At 44.8% G+C, this 16,787-nt stretch overlaps 4 protein-coding genes across 4 annotated transcripts; 1 reads left to right on the top strand and 3 right to left on the bottom strand.

Annotated features, from left to right (window-relative positions):
• Nucleotides 1-3,996: 3,996 nt before the first annotated feature.
• On the bottom strand, nucleotides 3,997-5,477 carry BCIN_13g03760 (hypothetical protein). Its single transcript, XM_024696805.1, has 2 exons — nucleotides 5,181-5,477; nucleotides 3,997-5,121 (listed from the first exon to the last, which is right to left on the bottom strand). The coding sequence occupies exons 1-2, from the start codon at nucleotides 5,357-5,359 to the stop codon at nucleotides 4,095-4,097; spliced, it is 1,206 nt and encodes a 401-aa protein (XP_024552618.1). The 5' UTR covers nucleotides 5,360-5,477; the 3' UTR covers nucleotides 3,997-4,094.
• A 132-nt stretch (nucleotides 5,478-5,609) lies between these two features.
• On the top strand, nucleotides 5,610-6,561 carry Bcssp120. Its single transcript, XM_001556300.2, has 3 exons — nucleotides 5,610-5,831; nucleotides 5,907-6,225; nucleotides 6,301-6,561. Exons 1-3 carry the CDS (start codon nucleotides 5,699-5,701, stop codon nucleotides 6,467-6,469), a joined length of 621 nt encoding a protein of 206 aa, XP_001556350.1. The 5' UTR covers nucleotides 5,610-5,698; the 3' UTR covers nucleotides 6,470-6,561.
• Nucleotides 6,562-7,955: 1,394 nt separating this feature from the next.
• On the bottom strand, nucleotides 7,956-9,312 carry BCIN_13g03740 (hypothetical protein). Its single transcript, XM_001556298.2, has one exon. It carries the CDS (start codon nucleotides 9,251-9,253, stop codon nucleotides 8,054-8,056), a length of 1,200 nt encoding a protein of 399 aa, XP_001556348.2. The 5' UTR covers nucleotides 9,254-9,312; the 3' UTR covers nucleotides 7,956-8,053.
• A 1,436-nt stretch (nucleotides 9,313-10,748) lies between these two features.
• BCIN_13g03730 (hypothetical protein) lies at nucleotides 10,749-14,899 on the bottom strand. Its single transcript, XM_001556297.2, has 3 exons — nucleotides 13,892-14,899; nucleotides 12,824-13,843; nucleotides 10,749-12,773 (listed from the first exon to the last, which is right to left on the bottom strand). Exons 1-3 carry the CDS (start codon nucleotides 14,285-14,287, stop codon nucleotides 11,379-11,381), a joined length of 2,811 nt encoding a protein of 936 aa, XP_001556347.1. The 5' UTR covers nucleotides 14,288-14,899; the 3' UTR covers nucleotides 10,749-11,378.
• Nucleotides 14,900-16,787: the final 1,888 nt, after the last annotated feature.

The raw sequence follows: 16,787 nt of genomic DNA, 5'->3' as shown, positions 1-16,787 counted from the left end.
AGTAGGTATTGATCCTGAAAGACGAACATGGTCCCCCTCTCTCCCTCACCTCCTTTTCTCGCTCGCCGTGTGCAAATGCAAAGCACCCATTGGTACAGATGCATCGGTAGGTTTGCTGTGTACATCGTATGATACCGGGCAACATGAAAAACTCCTTTGCTCATGATCCCCATCTTCCTCCTTCCGCAATTAATAAGAATCGAGCCCCCTAGATCCCAGAGAGCACACGAGGCAGCAAGGGACACGATTTACAAAGCGTGTATTATGTATCTAGAGTACCAGTTCTCAAAAGGGGGTTGGGGTTAAATTTAGTTCTGGCGCCGGCACAATTGGGACTTGGACTCCCATTTGATCTTTTTTTTTTTTTTCATCCAAAGTCTACCCACGATGTGAGGATCAACCTTGTCGAGATCGTGAAAGCTGGAATTTTTACTTTGCTTTTGACACAGTGACAGATTGGAGGGATCGAAAAGATCGGACGGTATCTCCAGAACGCCCATGGATGTCGAAGAAAGGGGGGAAGGATGAGGACAGCGACAACGACAACGAAGGATTGTTGGGGTTTGAAGGAGGCGGCACGCCGTTTGATGCAAGCGTGAAATGTGCAATGGATTTCTACAAACATGATGGATTCCCTTGACTCCTTCTTCGGATTACCATGATTGGCCAATGAACGCAAGCAGACAGCGTGTTTCGACTCCCCAGATGTTTACAGAGCAAGTACGTACTTGCCAGGATTCGTCAAATGCGAAGCTAAGATGCAAAGATAACGGCTTGAGAACGGCTATATGTAATAGGAAATTGAACTTATGAAGTCTCGGTCGCTTGGGTAAATGAAAATGGTTCTGATTGTTCAGTCTCAGGAAAACTCTACCAGAACTTGAAACTTAAATTCACAATGCTTTCCTTTTCTCCACTCCCTGGCATTTTTAACGCCTTACGGAGATTAGACTGTCTCTATCTATCGACGTGTGATTTCAGCTTGAGATTGCAGTAATGTTTCGAAACATCTCTCCAAGCCTCACGAAGCGGCGTCAATATCCAGCACAGAGTCTTGTCCTCAGAAGCCCCAGAGTACACAAAATGTGACTTCGCGAGATCGGCCTCTTAATTTCCCTTCGAGCTTTGAGGACTTACCACTGTCCATCTAGATAACGTGTTCATTGGCTGTCGCCGTCGCCTCTATCATCCGCTAGATCACTACTGCATGCATCGGAATGTTTTGTTATGCATGCCTTACGACGTGCATATTATACTATACATATACGCACGCTTTGATATGGTCGTTGATGAGCCAGAACAATCACGCTGAACCCTGTCTAGGCAGGTCTTGTATGGTATTATGTTTCCAAACTGGATATGGTTGACATAGTGATGCGAAGATGCTGGTTGGAACCAGCCTTAACTGACGCTCATTATGAGTGCCAATATCGTTCTAAGATTACATACTTGACCATTTCGACATCATCAAGATTGGATGCAACGAAAAGGCCTCATTAGCCAACGGAATTCGCGGCACGGCACTCGACGAGAATCTTTGTCTGGTCAACCGGAGAATATTCCGAAGCTCAGGTCGGATGGTTCCACACGCGGTGCACAAGTCATTCTCCAATCTCAACTACCTGCGATTCGTCTACATGGTGGCTCGAGGGATGGCGACCTCTCCAGAAAGCATAACCTCTCAATCGCCCAACAGTCTGGTATGGTAATACCACCCTTCTCTTCATCTCATCGTCACTGTTCCGTCTTTCGAATCCACTGAACCATCTGCGTGGCTCGTGCAGTATCAGCGGCACGGACCAAACATTCATCTGTCCAAGCGCACATCAAGCGAACCCAAGAAATCGTGTTCATGCGAGTCTGAACTGCGCGGAGCTGTGTTATGTATGCACAGCACAGTAGCAGGTACAACTTCTTGTCTCTCAAGGTGATAATCTAGTGTGGGTATCACCAACCACTATCACAAATCACGATAGCATTAAGCTTGGCTCGAGGATATTCAGCCATGTTACTTTTTCTCCCTCAACGGGCTCTCTGAATCTCATCACACAGCATGAAACCGTTGCGATGTTTATCACACCGGTATCCTGAATTCTCCGTACAAATATTCCGGCGAACAGATGGGATCGTCAGCCGAATCATCAGCTCGCCATGCCTCTACCAATGATACTCAACCGTGCCACCGTCCTGACTGGCATTACGCTTTGGCCAACACGCTCCTCTCTTCCAGAAGCCAGCCGTCTTGAGGACTGCCATATGAACCGTCACGGCAATGCAAGATGGATTCCGAAAGCTAGCACGGCCTGAAGACCCTTATTTATATCTGACGTCCAATGCACGTTTTCTTCCAATCGGGAGCTCATGCACGAAGGCTTCGGAGAACGTTTATGCGGTGAGGCTATTTCAGGATCAAGTGGCTTTTCTCCCGTCCCTGAAGGCGATTACTAACGGGGACGTCCCGTCAAATTCTATTTTCAGAGAATATGACGACATGAATGGCTTTCCGCAAAGTTTACAAAGCACTGAGATTCACAGGCGTGTATGCGTGTGCTTGATGTACCTACCGCGCTATGATTGACATGGCACTTTGAGCCGAGATTCACGCTCAAGCATTCTACCTCGCCTCATGAAAAGACTGGATGTCCACATCGATATCGAGATCTCTCCACGCGAAGAGTGTTGACATATGTCAAAGCTATTGTCAATCCACCCCGATGGCCTTGCAAACACAGATGTCATTACCAACAGAAAAGTGTGAAAGTTCTCTACTTGCATCGGAGCCTCCGTAATATCCGTGTCTTGCCATGATCAAAAGGAGTTCTTTTTGGCACACGGTGCACAATATCCAGTTTAGAGTAGATATTATCAATTTGGTCAATGCAATCTTCCTCTTTGTTTCCATTCGCACTTCCCCTCTTCAATATTCATCCAAACAGCTATGCCTTTTTCAAGCGAGAAAATGCCATGTTTGGATTTGAATATCTAAAAGGTCTTGCATATCGTATTCCTATCCTCGACATGCTTTGAGGGCCATGACTGTCTGTCCCACGGTGAGAGAGCATGTCAAAATACAAATGATTTCAAAATATCCAAATCTGGAATGGCTCCCTTCAACATTTCCACGACTAGGCTTCTATATATCTCGTATTCTTCTCTTTCCACATCTCAATATGTGGAAGTAGAGGGGGAATCCATGGATGAAAGTTCTGTGATACATACCTGGGTATAGCTCATAACATATTAGAAGATTATAGATAAATGCATCACTATGAAATCAATCCCATTCATCTCAAAACCAACTCTTTCATAAGAAATCCCTCTCATACCAATTCTGTACAAACAAACAAACAACCAACCAACCAACCAAACATCCTACATCCTTCCACCGCTTTCCCATACTCTTCTCAACTCACTCTTCCATTCACAAACTACATAGACAAGCAAGATATAAACCCAATACAAGATAATACCTCAAAACTCTCGTGTGTTTTGACTTCGTCCCGGTGAGAATACGGAGATTCGTCGTGGGTATGTTGATGAGTAGGTAATGCGCAGTGGAATTCGAGATGGGGGATGTGGGATGGGTAGGTATGGTGTGTGATGTGTGATGTGTGATGTGCGATAGTGTTTTGTGGGAGTGGGCGGGGGGCAGGGAGGGATGGGATATTGGATTATTAGGATAGTTGGTGGAGACTTGAGGGGGGGCGTGAGATGTAAGGTTTGTGGGTTTGTGGTATAGGGGTTTGTGGAGGAGGAGAGGAGGAGGAGGAGGAGGAGGCATTGTTGGTTGGGATAGAGAGGGATGGGGCGGATGAGATGTTAGTCTGTATAGAGGTCTGAAAAGAGAATGGGTGAAAAGTGCATGGTGTCAAGTTTATTAGGTAGAGGATTGACGGGGTGAGATAGATTATTCCCTTGGCTTTGGCATGTATAAAATCAGATTCTCGCGTTATCATGATGAAATCAAAAGTCATGAGTATGTGAAAAACAAAATCTTGACGTATATAAATCATGAATTGTATCTTGAATAAGTCGTAGTAACCATTGTAATTAACTCCGTGAAGGGTATCAATCCCAATACAAAAACACCTTCGCTATGCTTCGATATCCATCACATTTCCATTTTTTCCCTCTTTCTGTAGCCTTGAAATCTTAGCCAGGATGTTCCTTTCCCACACCTTGTATTCCGCTCTTTTCTTCTCCGTCAAGTAGTCTACTTTCGCTTGTCGCATTGTTCCGAGTCCATATCTCATTTCGTCTTCGCGCACTCGCACTCTTTGGATTTCGTCTAGAGCATCTTCTCGTTCTTGGTCGTCTTCCGTATCATCTGAGCCATCAGCTCTAACCATATTTCGATACCAATCCATTTCCAAGCATCCTTTGTTGCAAATCTCTGCCATCCAACCGTTGACATCTTTCGCATTACTCCTCTCCTCCTCATCCTCCTCATCCTCATCCGGTAAATCCCAGCCCTCCCATCCTCCACCCCCAACCTTCTTCTCAACCTCTTCATCCTCTCTTGCCAATCTCAACACCTTTAAAGTCTCCAGCCTCTTTTTCGTGAACTCCTCATCACTCAATACCTCCTCGCCCGTCCTCAACTTTCCCCAAACAATACTCCAAACCGCCATCATCATCGCCGGCCACTTCCCCATTATCTCCTCTCCCTTCTTCGTCTTTTCTTCTTCCCAGAATATCAGACTTTCTACTCCAGCTAAAACATGCGGCGTAGCTTCCTTCATCCCCAATTTTGCACATAGTTCTCTACCTATCACACCCACCCACCTTGGTATCTTCGTCTCATCTCTCTTTTCGTACCGTAACCCTTTCTTCGGAGTGCGAAAACTGGCGAGACTTTTTGACTTGGATGGCGTACTACGATGTGGAAGCGGGAGCGTGCTTATTATAGGTGTATCATCATGACCCGGTGTGCGTTTCTTGGATGATTTTCTACTTGGTGTCGCATTTCCGCTTTCCATTCCATTTCCCTCAACTCTCGCGCGTTTCTTCGGTGTCGTGCTAGCCAGCGTATCCTCAATATACGCATATAGTTTCTTATAAACTCTAGGAGGAAGAGGAGGTCGAGGTTCGATTTTGGGGAGATTTAGGGTGGTTTTCAAACTGGGATTCAATCAGTAAATGAACAAAGAAAATTCTAATCAATTGTTTGGGGAGCAAACCGTTCACAGGCAAGATTGGCACACGCATACGTCCTCCCAATTTCCTGCTCTTGGCTTAATGAACATCTCAAGCGCGATTGTGAAATGAGAGAACTGGTTAGGGCGAGGAGCTCGGGGGGAAGGGCGCCAGAATGTCGGGGAATGAGATTCGAGAGGACTTGGGAGGTGGCCTGGTTCATTTTTCGAGTGCTACAATTGTTGCGCGAGTTTCAATTGCTATTGTGAAGGAGAAGTTTTGGACAGAGTTAAAAGGTTATGGCATTGATAAATGATGTCGATATACAAGCTCAACCGTCATGTGTAAATATACGGCAGCTCAAAAAATAAAGGTCCAGCCTCGAGTATACTCCCTGTCGAATCCTTGTACTGACGTCGGGCCCGGAGCTTACCCCTGAATTCTACATCAAAGCGTCTCGTCTCGAGGATGCGATTCCCATTTCAAATAATCCGATACCGACCTCATGATTTTTGCGACAACAGACACTTTTCATCATAATTACCTTTAACGACCTACGATAATGACTTTGGGACTTGGAAGGATAGGCGGGCTCTTGGCTTGTGTCGGATTGGCCGTCGCACATGGAGGTGTAGCACATCAGAAACCTTTAGCCGTGGCTCCAGACGCGGATTGGGGTACTAGACATATGGCTGGTGAGATTCCTTCCAATCCCTTTGCTTTTGACTTTGAAGGCGATGGGGTGTATCAATTGACTAACGCGTAAACAGAGGAACATCATATAGAAAACTTTGATGCGGGAGCCTTCTTCACACTGCATGATTTCGATAACAACGGCGTATGGGACCAAGCGGAAATCCTTAAATTCTACGGCATGGAAGACGAAACCGCAAAAGATGTGCCACAGGAAAAGAAGGATAATTTATTGAAGGAGATATTAAAGTTGATGGATAATAATAATAATGGACAAGTGGAAAGGGAAGAATGGGATAGGTATTCGGGGACTGGAGCGTTGTTGCCGGATTTTGGATTGGGACCTGGCCATCATTGGGATATTGAGATGGAATATGAAATTCATCATTGGCAGAAGTATGTATCACTTCCTTGGGGGGGATGTAAAGAGGGAATGCGATTGTGAAGGAACCTCGGGCTAATTCGAAGCAGATACCACGATGAGAATACGAAGGAAGAGGATCTGATACACCCAGAGGATATTGAACATTTCAAGAAACACGATGAATTGGAGGATGAAGCCGATAGAGTTGCAGCTTTGGATAAGATGTCCATTGTTGAACAAAATATTCCTGACAAGTTCAGAAAGGATAAACAATGATTGGTTAGGTTTAAAAGTATAGACATGATGTTAAGATGAATAGATTTAATACCTAGTAGATAAGTATCAATACATAAAGAGTTCCCTTTCCAAATACTCTAGCTCTTACTTTTGCACACTCTTCCAAGCCGCCTAAACGATGGGAAATGCCATGCGCGCGCATTTATTCATCTCTTGCATTGGCAGATTATCTCTATCATTTTATGTACTCATTCCGATTTCCAAAAGGAATCCTGGAGTTTGCCTCTCAACATTCTACTTTTATGTTAAGCCAAAATAAGGTTCACCCAGCCACCCATCCATTCTCCCTCTATTTCTCATACAATATAAAAAGGAATTCAACCATCAAAAATGGCAAAAACCCGTCTAGAAGGAAACCTCTCCGGAATGAAGTTTATTTCCAGCTGCACTCTTCGACATGAGGGCATGACTGTCGCTTCGCTGCTCAGACACTCCACCCACCCGAAGGTGTTACAACGCAGCGTTCGACCAACTGCGCCAAGGTGACCCGAATGGAGTGCTGATGACCGAAAGTAGCGACGTTGTTTGGATGTGTGTATATATATATATATATATGAGGATTTAAGCGAATTTGGCGGCGGTGTTGGAGAAGCAATGGGTAAGATTGTGTTGACGAAACAGCTTATCAGGTATGTTTTTTGCACCCCTCGCCCCCTCCGTTCTATGATTGCCAAGGACTATTTCGAGGCTTTATCTTTGATTTTTGGAACTTGAGTACAAACATAAAAAGCTGCCATTGGGTTTGTGGTAATCTTTTCGAGGTCTCGATTTGGGAGATGCGGAGGTTTTTCGAAAGCTCGCTAGTCGTCGGTAGAGGATATACTTACGATGTGCGCATGTGCTGTATCTATTCTCGCACGCCCCTCGCGCTTTAAAAATTCACTCTTTTCTTTCATCGATGCGGAAGGCCGGGTCATTCCTCCATATTCAATTATGTGCTCCGTCGTGCTCTAACCATTCTCTGGAGATAACTTTGGCGCAAAAGATGGGTTCACTATTCTTTATGCGATACTTTCGGATGGACAGTTGATGTCGACTTCTATGATGGATGTTATTATAGGTGTGATTCGAATGGGTTTGGAGGAGTCGAACATGTTATCTCTTCATTCATGGAAGCATTACGGTGGAGCCACTGATGCATCACCAGCCTCGTCGGTATATATCCATGATAAACCCTATGTAAAACCTAGCCTCTGTGTAGAAATAATATATTCCCCACAAATTGAAACAAAGGTCGCAAAAGTCTTGGAGGGGTTCATTGAAAGGATTTCTGGGGTCGAAGATATCTCTGTTTGGGTCCATTTTGCGCTTGTGTTGGTTGGGGATATCTCGAGTTTGACCGTGACTTTCAGAGAAGGAGATGGAGAATTGATGGACCTAGAAGTTTGAAGTATTCTTTGGTGGATCATGCGATGAGATGTGCTGAGGACACTCTTTTTATATTACGGAAATCGGAATTACGTATTGCGGGCGAAGCTAGTATAGCTCACTCAATGACCAACCACATCATTCTGTTTTTGAATTGGAAGATCTGCATCAGTTGGATATCATGACGTCTATAGTTTATCTACCAACATGAACGTCAAAAACACAATGCCAGACGTCGGGAGCAAAAGTCTTAACAAACTCGACATGCTCAACCGTCACATTCCTTCCATCGGCTCGTTCCGTGAGCCAGGTTTGGAACATTGCCTCTATCTCCCCCTTTCTTCTTTCCACATCTGCAATTCCGACATTTTCATGTAAATGTAACCACCCATCCTCTCCCAGAATGTTCATAGCCGATTTCCATGTAGGTTCGCTTGTAGGCAAGAAGCCACAATTTACATGTTTCACTGAGCCAAAGCCCGTTATAGTTTCCAGCTTCCTCTCGGCCTCCACATTACTTTCCAAAAACACCACAATCCTCTCATCTCCAACTTCTTCAACCACGTCCCCCCTTTTCACAACCCTTATCCCCCACCCATTAGCTATTGCTCCCCTCCTCAATCCCTCAACACTCCATCCATTCAATTCCCACCCCATTACCCTCCCCACCCCCATCTTCACATAGCTAAAAACAAAATACCCAATCCCTGCATACAAATCCACCGCTGTCCAATTCCTCCTCTCTTCCTTCCCTATCTCCTTCTTCCCATTCCCACTCTCCGTCGAAACAACATCATGAAACCCCAACAGCCGTGCCTTCTCCTTCACATTCCCCCTACTAAACATAGTCCACCTAGGCGCCCAAACCTGCTCAATCCCATTCTGTTTCGTACTCACCCAAAACGCCTTTTCGAAATCTTCCTCAGTGGGTTCATCACCTTTGAAATCGGGTCCAAAATCTCCATGTAACATGAGTAATCCACTAGGACTTCTCAATATATTTTCCTCTTCGCCCCCTCCCTCCTTCTCTTTCTCACGAAGAGGTATTCCAGCATTAATAGCAAGATGCGTGAGTTTCTTTCCTTCTCTCTTTGATACGCTCTGCAAGATTTGTGTAAAGAAGGCTTCTTTTTGGGAAGGGGAAATAAGAGAGAGGAGAGAGATCCAATGTGGTGAGGAGAATGATCCAGAGGGGAGAAGAAGCATGGGTGAGTATATCACCCAGCGCTTGGGGGAGGTGGATATAAATAAGTCGAGGGGAGCCGAGATTTCTGAAAATAATGCGGAAGGGAGGGTTTGAAAAAATGATCGAATGGTGGATTCGATGGGATTTTGAGGTTTAGGTTTTGGAGGACGGTTGCTTTTTGGCGGGGGTATAATATGTGATTCCATCATGGATAGTCCGGAAAGTGCGAGACTTTGTGGAGTTATGTTTATACTTGGGAATAGCGATCGAAGAAAGAGATAATCTATTTACCTCACGTTTTCCTTCAATTGAACTAGTGATCCCAGGGTGTGGTTTTATCAGTATTGGACTGATATCACATGATACGACTAGCTTTTTATGCGCTAAAGCTACTAGAGTCACATCTAGTAGAGCCTAACATCACATCTCATTATGTAAGCCATGGTTTTGGGACCACCAGTGGACTTCATGTCATGAATCAAAGTCAACAATTCCACGGAGTATATCATACAAGGCTATGATCATATTCACCTAGCAGTTTTACGGAAAGATGAAACTCTTATACACAGGCTTTTGGGGAAAATCCAAGACACATCAAAAGAGGGTAAAACCCTGGCACTGCATGATCAAAGTTGTATAAGTCGTGTAGACTCAATCAAGACTCAAAAGTTCACAGATATTGCAAATCGCAATGATGTTACTTAGTATCTTGAAAAGACTATAGGTTTGAGGAGGTACAAGAGTTCTCAGTGTCTGCTCTTTCTTTATGACATAGTATGTTAATCTTGTTGAGCTTCTGGTGAGCTCCTAGTAATCCTTTTTCTTTTCTGCTAGCCGTAATTTGTGCACAGCTTCCGATCAGTTTCTTGGGAAAATATCGTGACCAACGATTGTCCTCCTTTCAGACTATTTACTTTCCCATTTCGAGCACCGGTTGATTCCGGTTGATATAGCATTGATGCCGGATTTTCAATATTAATCTTTGACAATGATGTATGATATACTCCAGAGTTTCTCAGATACATACCAAAGATCTGAACGTAAAAGCGTTATCGCACACCCGTAGCCCCTTAAGATTTTAAGGTTTTGATTTAATAGCATTCAAGATAGAAATCAGGAAGCAATAAGCTCCAGGTTATGTTTCTTTCTCAAATTGTCTCGTGGCAATTTGACCATGGCACATCGTCTTCATGAGTAGCGACACCAAAGTCCTGGCTAGTGTTGAGGATTATCTGGGAAGAAGTACTTTGGGTTTCAAATTCTGCAATTATCGTCATTCAAAATGGATATATTCTATCATTAGAATGACGTCATGTTGAAAAGAGAAGGGGGCAGTAGACGAGGCACTGTGCCATCTTGTTGAAGTGATTATCCCCAGCGAAATGCTCTCACTGTCTATCATTTCCTATCGACCTTTGATCGGACTATTATAATACGCATGAACGAGGAGGCAGCCACATCAATCTACGAATAGCGAACCCAGGATCCCGACCGTAGGTACTTGGATTCCTTTCTAACTATGTAATTATATTTGCATGTCATACACCACTGGCAGGCATACTACATAAAAGTAACAGGAATATTCACTCCCTTCAACTTCCTCCAACTATAATTAATCAAAATAAACATCGAAGTGCTACATATCCCACCCTATTACACCACAGCAAACAGTTCATAAAATATCACACAATTACCAACCAGATTTCGATATTTAAAAGATTTTCATTCAACTCTTTCTCTTCTACTCTTCTTATCCACTCTCTCTCCTAAATGCCATTGCTTAATCTTTTTACATACAACTAACTGTTCACATCGGGTATTGTTCTCAAGTCGCTCGCTCCATCTAACAAAAAAAAAAAAAAGAGTAGTATCGCAATACATATCATTCCCATTCGCATGGCAATCCACCCACTCAACCATCTATTCACCACTCCATCTATCCACCACTCCATCATCTATCCACCACTCCATCTATCCACCACTGCCAATTCCCTCCTTACCCAACCTAAGAGTTGATACCTCTGTATCTACTCTGTCGCTCATCCACAAATCCAGTGAAGAAACTCCTTTCGAGAGAATCCTGTAAGAAAAAACTTATAAAAAAAAAACTAAAAGTGATATAAAAGTGTGATGGAGAGTGCTTAGCTAGCTAAACCCAGCAAAAAATCGATAGATATTGCCTCGCCATCCAACGCCTCCTCCGAAAACACGCTTAGAGAAATGAAAAGGTGAGATTGAAAAATAAAGGGTAGAGGCGGTGTTCTAGAAAGTTTAATGCTTTCAAAAAGATTCGTCCATTCCGAGTTTCTTCAAGAGCATTAATGGCTGTAGTGGCTAATGACCACCAAGAGCACTTATCCTAGCTCCTGCAGGTCGGCCGAGTAATCCTCCTGGCTTTCCACTCATACTGTGTCGTAGACTTCCAGTGTCGCTTCTGCCACCAAGGTCTTCATCGCTGTCTTCGATGATTCTAGTTGGTAAGTCATCTCGGACATGGTATTGTTGGCTATGTCTTTCAGGTGTAGTGACAGAAGAGCTGGCGATAGACATGGCAGTGCTAGATCTGTGGCTGAGATCTGGGGTTGGAGGAATGCTGGAAGCACGACCGCTTGGGTGAAGCATGCTGTCTTCGCCTGATTGTTCACCATCACTGGTCATTGTTGACATGTTACTTTCACGATGTCTTCGCTGCTCTCTCATGGCAAGTTCCTCAGCTTCGGCATCCGCATCATGAGCCATCATGAGACCCTCAACAGCAGCTGCACATTGATCGCTAATATTTCGGATGATGTGAGCAATGGCATCGGTCTTGTCTCGAAGGTGACGATCAGCAACGTCAGCAATGCTGATTGCACTGTAGCGTTTACTATTTCGCACGCTACCCACCAGCCTGGCCTCCATCTCGGGAGTCATGTCATCGCCAGATCTGCTGATTCGGTGGGAACGTGAGGGTGTACGAGACGAAGCACGGGATGATCCACGCTCGGATGGTCCTCTGGATGCGGGTCTCTTGCCTTCGGCCTTGCCCTCCTCGGCGATCTCGCTCATGATTTCTCCCTCTTCTTGGTCGAATTCTGCATCGAGATACTCAGTAATATCTGGACTCTTTTGGATAGTGCGGACCAAGTGCTCCAAATGGTGAGATTGACCACCAATAAGACTGCGGAGATGCAACACAACGCGCTGTGCCTCATCGCGTTGTCGTAGAAGAGTGGAGTTGGTGCGTTGAAGGTCTGAAAGTTCTTTCTTGTTGCGCTTACGCTCACGCTCAAGTTCTTCAGCAATCTCTTGTTGGAGAACAAGTGCTTCCAGAGCATCATCACGCTGTTTCTCTGTACCAGTAAGACGGGTGTTGAGACGAGCTGCATCGTCTTTCTGTTGATCGATAAGGCCGGTAAGACGTCTGTTCTCCCGTTTGTGGGTTTCGATCTTGACCTTAAGATCTTGAGTCTCCTTAGTAAGTTGCTCAGCAAAGGCCTGGAACTTGAGGAATTGCTGTTTCCAGCTTTCGAGTTCTTCAACCAAGAAGTTGTTTCTCTTCGTAACTTTGCCGAGTTCTGTATCCATGCGACCCTTGAGGTTGATGAAATCTTGCCATGCCTCAAGCGCATCTCTGGAGTATTGATTTCTCTCGCGTACAATCTCATTTAGGTGTCTCATAGAAACCTTGGTCATTAGCGGTTTCTTTTGGGCTCCTCCAAACACAGCCTTGATTCCGGTATTTCGTCCCTGAGAAGAGTTAGTGCATTCTAAGAAACGCAAATCCGGCATTTACTCACCATCTTTTCACAAACATGGTCCATCACAGCCATAGTAGCATCCTGGTTCCACCATTCTGGGTCTTGAATAGACTCAACTTCACCGCGCATAACAATGATTTGACCAGCTGGAATTAGTTTACCACCGCCATAAGCTGAACGAAGATGCTGTGGTACACCAGAAGGTGTCACATCACCGTTGAGAGCTTGAGTAATGCGATTGACCATCTTTGTGCGTTGACCAGCGGTCAAAGCGGTAGGTGGGCTGGAGGTTAGAACGAAGTTGCGATCCAAATCCACAACTAGAGCATCTGTGGGCGCGGTGAATAATGATCGACATTCTGCTGTGATTCCAAGAATATATGGCCCAGGTTCCTGAACAAGTTCTTGCGCGTGTCTTGCATGAACAACTGGAACATAAAGGCCACTCCATTCATAAACTCGGACGAAATATCGAATGGTCTCTGAAGCCACTGTGAGCATAGCAGGGTAATGGGAGACGAAGATAATGCGGCGAGTGGGTGATAAAGCTGCTTCAATTACTCCTACAATGTTAGGAATAGATAAGCAAGAGAACAATGGCCACATGGCAAAGTTCTGGAAGCCCGTTGGAGAAGATGGGAATTGGTAACAAAGCGCGTAGTCCTTCATGTCAATTCGTACGAGATCATTGAGCCTGGGAGCTGGAAAGCTCAATATCCTCGAGACCTCTTCCGCGTGGAAAAGATTGGTAGCTTTGTTCCAATGAATCCACATTCCTCGGAGGTAATCACCTAGCAAATTATACAATGGGTATCTAGAAAGGAAAGACAAGCAGTATGGAATCCAGTAGGTTTCGTCTGCCGAGTCATAGAAGTCCGATTCTGTCCTCCTTCTCAAATCGCGAATTGTCTCTGCACGCTTCTCATCTGCTCGGGACCAAACTCGCAGTGCGATACCGTACAAAGTATGCGAAGAATCCTGCTGAAGAACGAAGGAATGGTGAACGCAATGAGGTTGACTACGTCCTGTACAGATTTCGACATCGTGAGGGAAGCATGCCTGATATGAATTAGTAAGATCTTACCAAGGACTCATTTTCATCCTTACCCTCATTGCAGAGTGAAGCGCTCTGGCGATTTCGTTATCTTGCTCTAGTCGAGGACTGCTACCGAGAATCTCAGGAAGCCAAAACTGACCAACGGCGCCTTTCATATGTTGAATCTTTCCTTGCGCTGGCGCTGGAGCCTTCACCCATTGTGCCGGTTCTCGACCAACACCGCATACCATGTATGCATGAGTGAGGGTTTTCGGTGTGCGAGCTTGAGGTTTTGCATTGAGTGAAGAAGGAATTGGTTGTGTAATTCTCGAGTGGAGAGAGGAAGTTCGGCTAGGGATTATGAGGTTGTGATCCTGGTTATTTTCCCGAGTACTAGGGCGCTCATCACCACGATCTCTGGTTCTGGGTCGAAGGAAATTGGAAGAACTTGTAAGAGATGGAGCCATGGCTGGAGATGTCAAGAGAAGTTAGGACTTCTCTGATTGTAAAATCCAAGTATGATGCTCCTCTAAGAGAATAGAAGACAATTTGAAAGAATACTGAAAATGTGTCGAGAACCCGATAGATGCCGACAAGAATAATATGGTATGGTTGTAGAAGCGTTGTGAAGAATCAAAGGAGTGTGCCGAGTATACTGAGAGAATTTGATTATATCATTCGATCATGGAAATTCACTGTTCTTTGGAAAAGACGTCTTCAGTTCTTGATGTTTTGCAGTGGCCCCCTTTTTGGTACAGCGAGTGTTTCCTGTTCCCTTCGTAGTCCAGGTTGGTAGAATTGACGATGGAACCTTGAATATCTTGATCCTACCTTTCTGCTGCGGTCTGCAAAGTGCAGATTGGGGTGCAGTCACGAAACTTGAAGATTGAAAGAATGAAAGATAAGGAAACGAGTGAGTGTAGGGAAAGGAAAGGAAAGGAATAAATCCAGATGATGAAGAGATGTGGTAGACCAGCAAGCAAGCAAGCAAGCAGGCAAATGTCAGGCAGGTAAGGGAAAGCAGGCAAAGTAGGCAAAGGACCCAAAAGAGGAGCATGCACAGAAGGTTAAAATTGACCAGGGGGAGGGAGCGAGAGAGCATGAAAACCGAAGCTCGCGATATTATTTATTATTTATTAGCTATTATTTATTATTTATGATGATTTTATCATTCACCCATTCATTATTTATCCCATGTCCCCAAAAGATCTAGCGTGGTTTTAGTTTTAGGGTGTGCAGGGAGGGTCTGATATAATTGGATTAATAAGATTTAGGAAAGATTCGAGGGTGGGTCAATTTTCAGGAGATGGTGTGGAAAAAGGAAAGTTGATGAGCGGATGGATGCTTAGTCAGAGTCAATCTAGGCAATAAGGGTATATAATCACCATCATTTACACGTAAATGTGTGTAGTTATGCATATTTGTGTTATATGTATATGTATATTTCCCTCCAGTCTTCACTTCAAGAGCAATCACGAGCAGTGGATATCGTGACAGGGAAGACGGGAAGAGCCACGAAAGAAAAGAGGAGAGGAGAGAAGAGAAGAAAAGAAAAGAATGCCCGCAGAAGAAAACCCCCTCCCCCAAAAGTAATTCCCCCCCAAAATAAAATAACACCAAAACATGTCAAACCACCTACGCCAGAAGAAGGCATTTTTCAATTGGAAGCTTTAATTGGAGAATGGCGAATTGACTCAAATGCAGTGACACTGTGACGGGTAGCAAAATCGAGGGGTGCTTTGATCCTTCTTCTCCATCTCCTGTACCATTTATTCACACCATACATTAGTGCGATGTGTACTTACATTAGTCTCATGCGCGGTATTGGAGCTGTTTGCATCTCTCGTGCTGCTTGCTCCATCGACTGGAGATCAAGCAAGAAGAAAAAGAAGAAGAAGAAGAAAAAGAAAATGAGAAGACGAACAGCTAAGACCACACGCCCACATCCATATCCATATCCATATCTCCTCCCACTTTCTCCCTCACGCACCCAATTGATTCGTCACATCACAATCATCAAAAGGAAGGGCATCTCGAACGGTTCGGTTTCATTCATCCTGCAACCCTGCCCTCGCTCACGGGATGTTTCCTTTCCAAGCTTCTTCCCCCTTACTCTAGCTCATAAAAGGGTCTATACAGCTTTACCAAATATCGCAACGATTATCTGAGAGTCGACTTCTCAGCAGACACTGATTCACACAGACATTATTGGGAAAAGGAAGGGCATTCAGCTCATGGTCGCTTTTCGAGGTTTGCTTCAGTACTTATCCATCAAATCTCCCCTCGATTTCTGATATATGACACGAAACTCGCAACTCGTGTGCGAACACGCCCGGACGCGTACTACGACTCCAGCTAGCAACGTACCGTCTACAAAACATCAACCTGTATCGTGGCCAACATGTGGTTTTCCGCCTTCAAATTTTGATTGCTCCGGAGTTCGTATGGAGATGCCACTGCAGCCAATGAAGCAAAAGGAGCCCTAACTCTTTTCCCACTGGTCCAGGGTCAGGTCCAGGCACGGATAGCAAAGTCGGTGCACCCATCCCATCCAGGGCCACACACGCCCATTCACAGTGCACACTGCACACAAGCACATGAGTCTGACTTAAAGCACAAGTGATATGAGTCGAAGCTCCGTATTGTCTCCGCACATGTGGTCTTTGTTATTATTGTCATCGGCAGTCAATCAAATTTCCCCGACACGAGTGGACTTCTGGAATTCTCCTTTGGGCCATTTAAGATTTTGGTATTTAAACCCATCATTGGAAATGTGAAAACTGCTGCCAAACATTATCTGTGCTCGTTATTGGGATCCATTGGACATCCAGCATCGCCTTGGCCCTTGCATGTGTTTGATTTTGATCGCAAATTGCTGTACCAATCGAGGCTGGAACACCGGAACAACGCTCTCCTTTACATGTCGAGAGAGGAGGACCATTGTCCTTGGGCAATGGGCAACGTGCA

This window comes from Botrytis cinerea, chromosome 13, assembly GCF_000143535.2.
Source record: "Botrytis cinerea B05.10 chromosome 13, complete sequence".
NCBI lineage: Eukaryota > Fungi > Ascomycota > Leotiomycetes > Helotiales > Sclerotiniaceae > Botrytis > Botrytis cinerea.
Note: the sequence above shows the minus strand (reverse complement) of the source record. Positions and strands in the feature narration are given on the sequence as shown.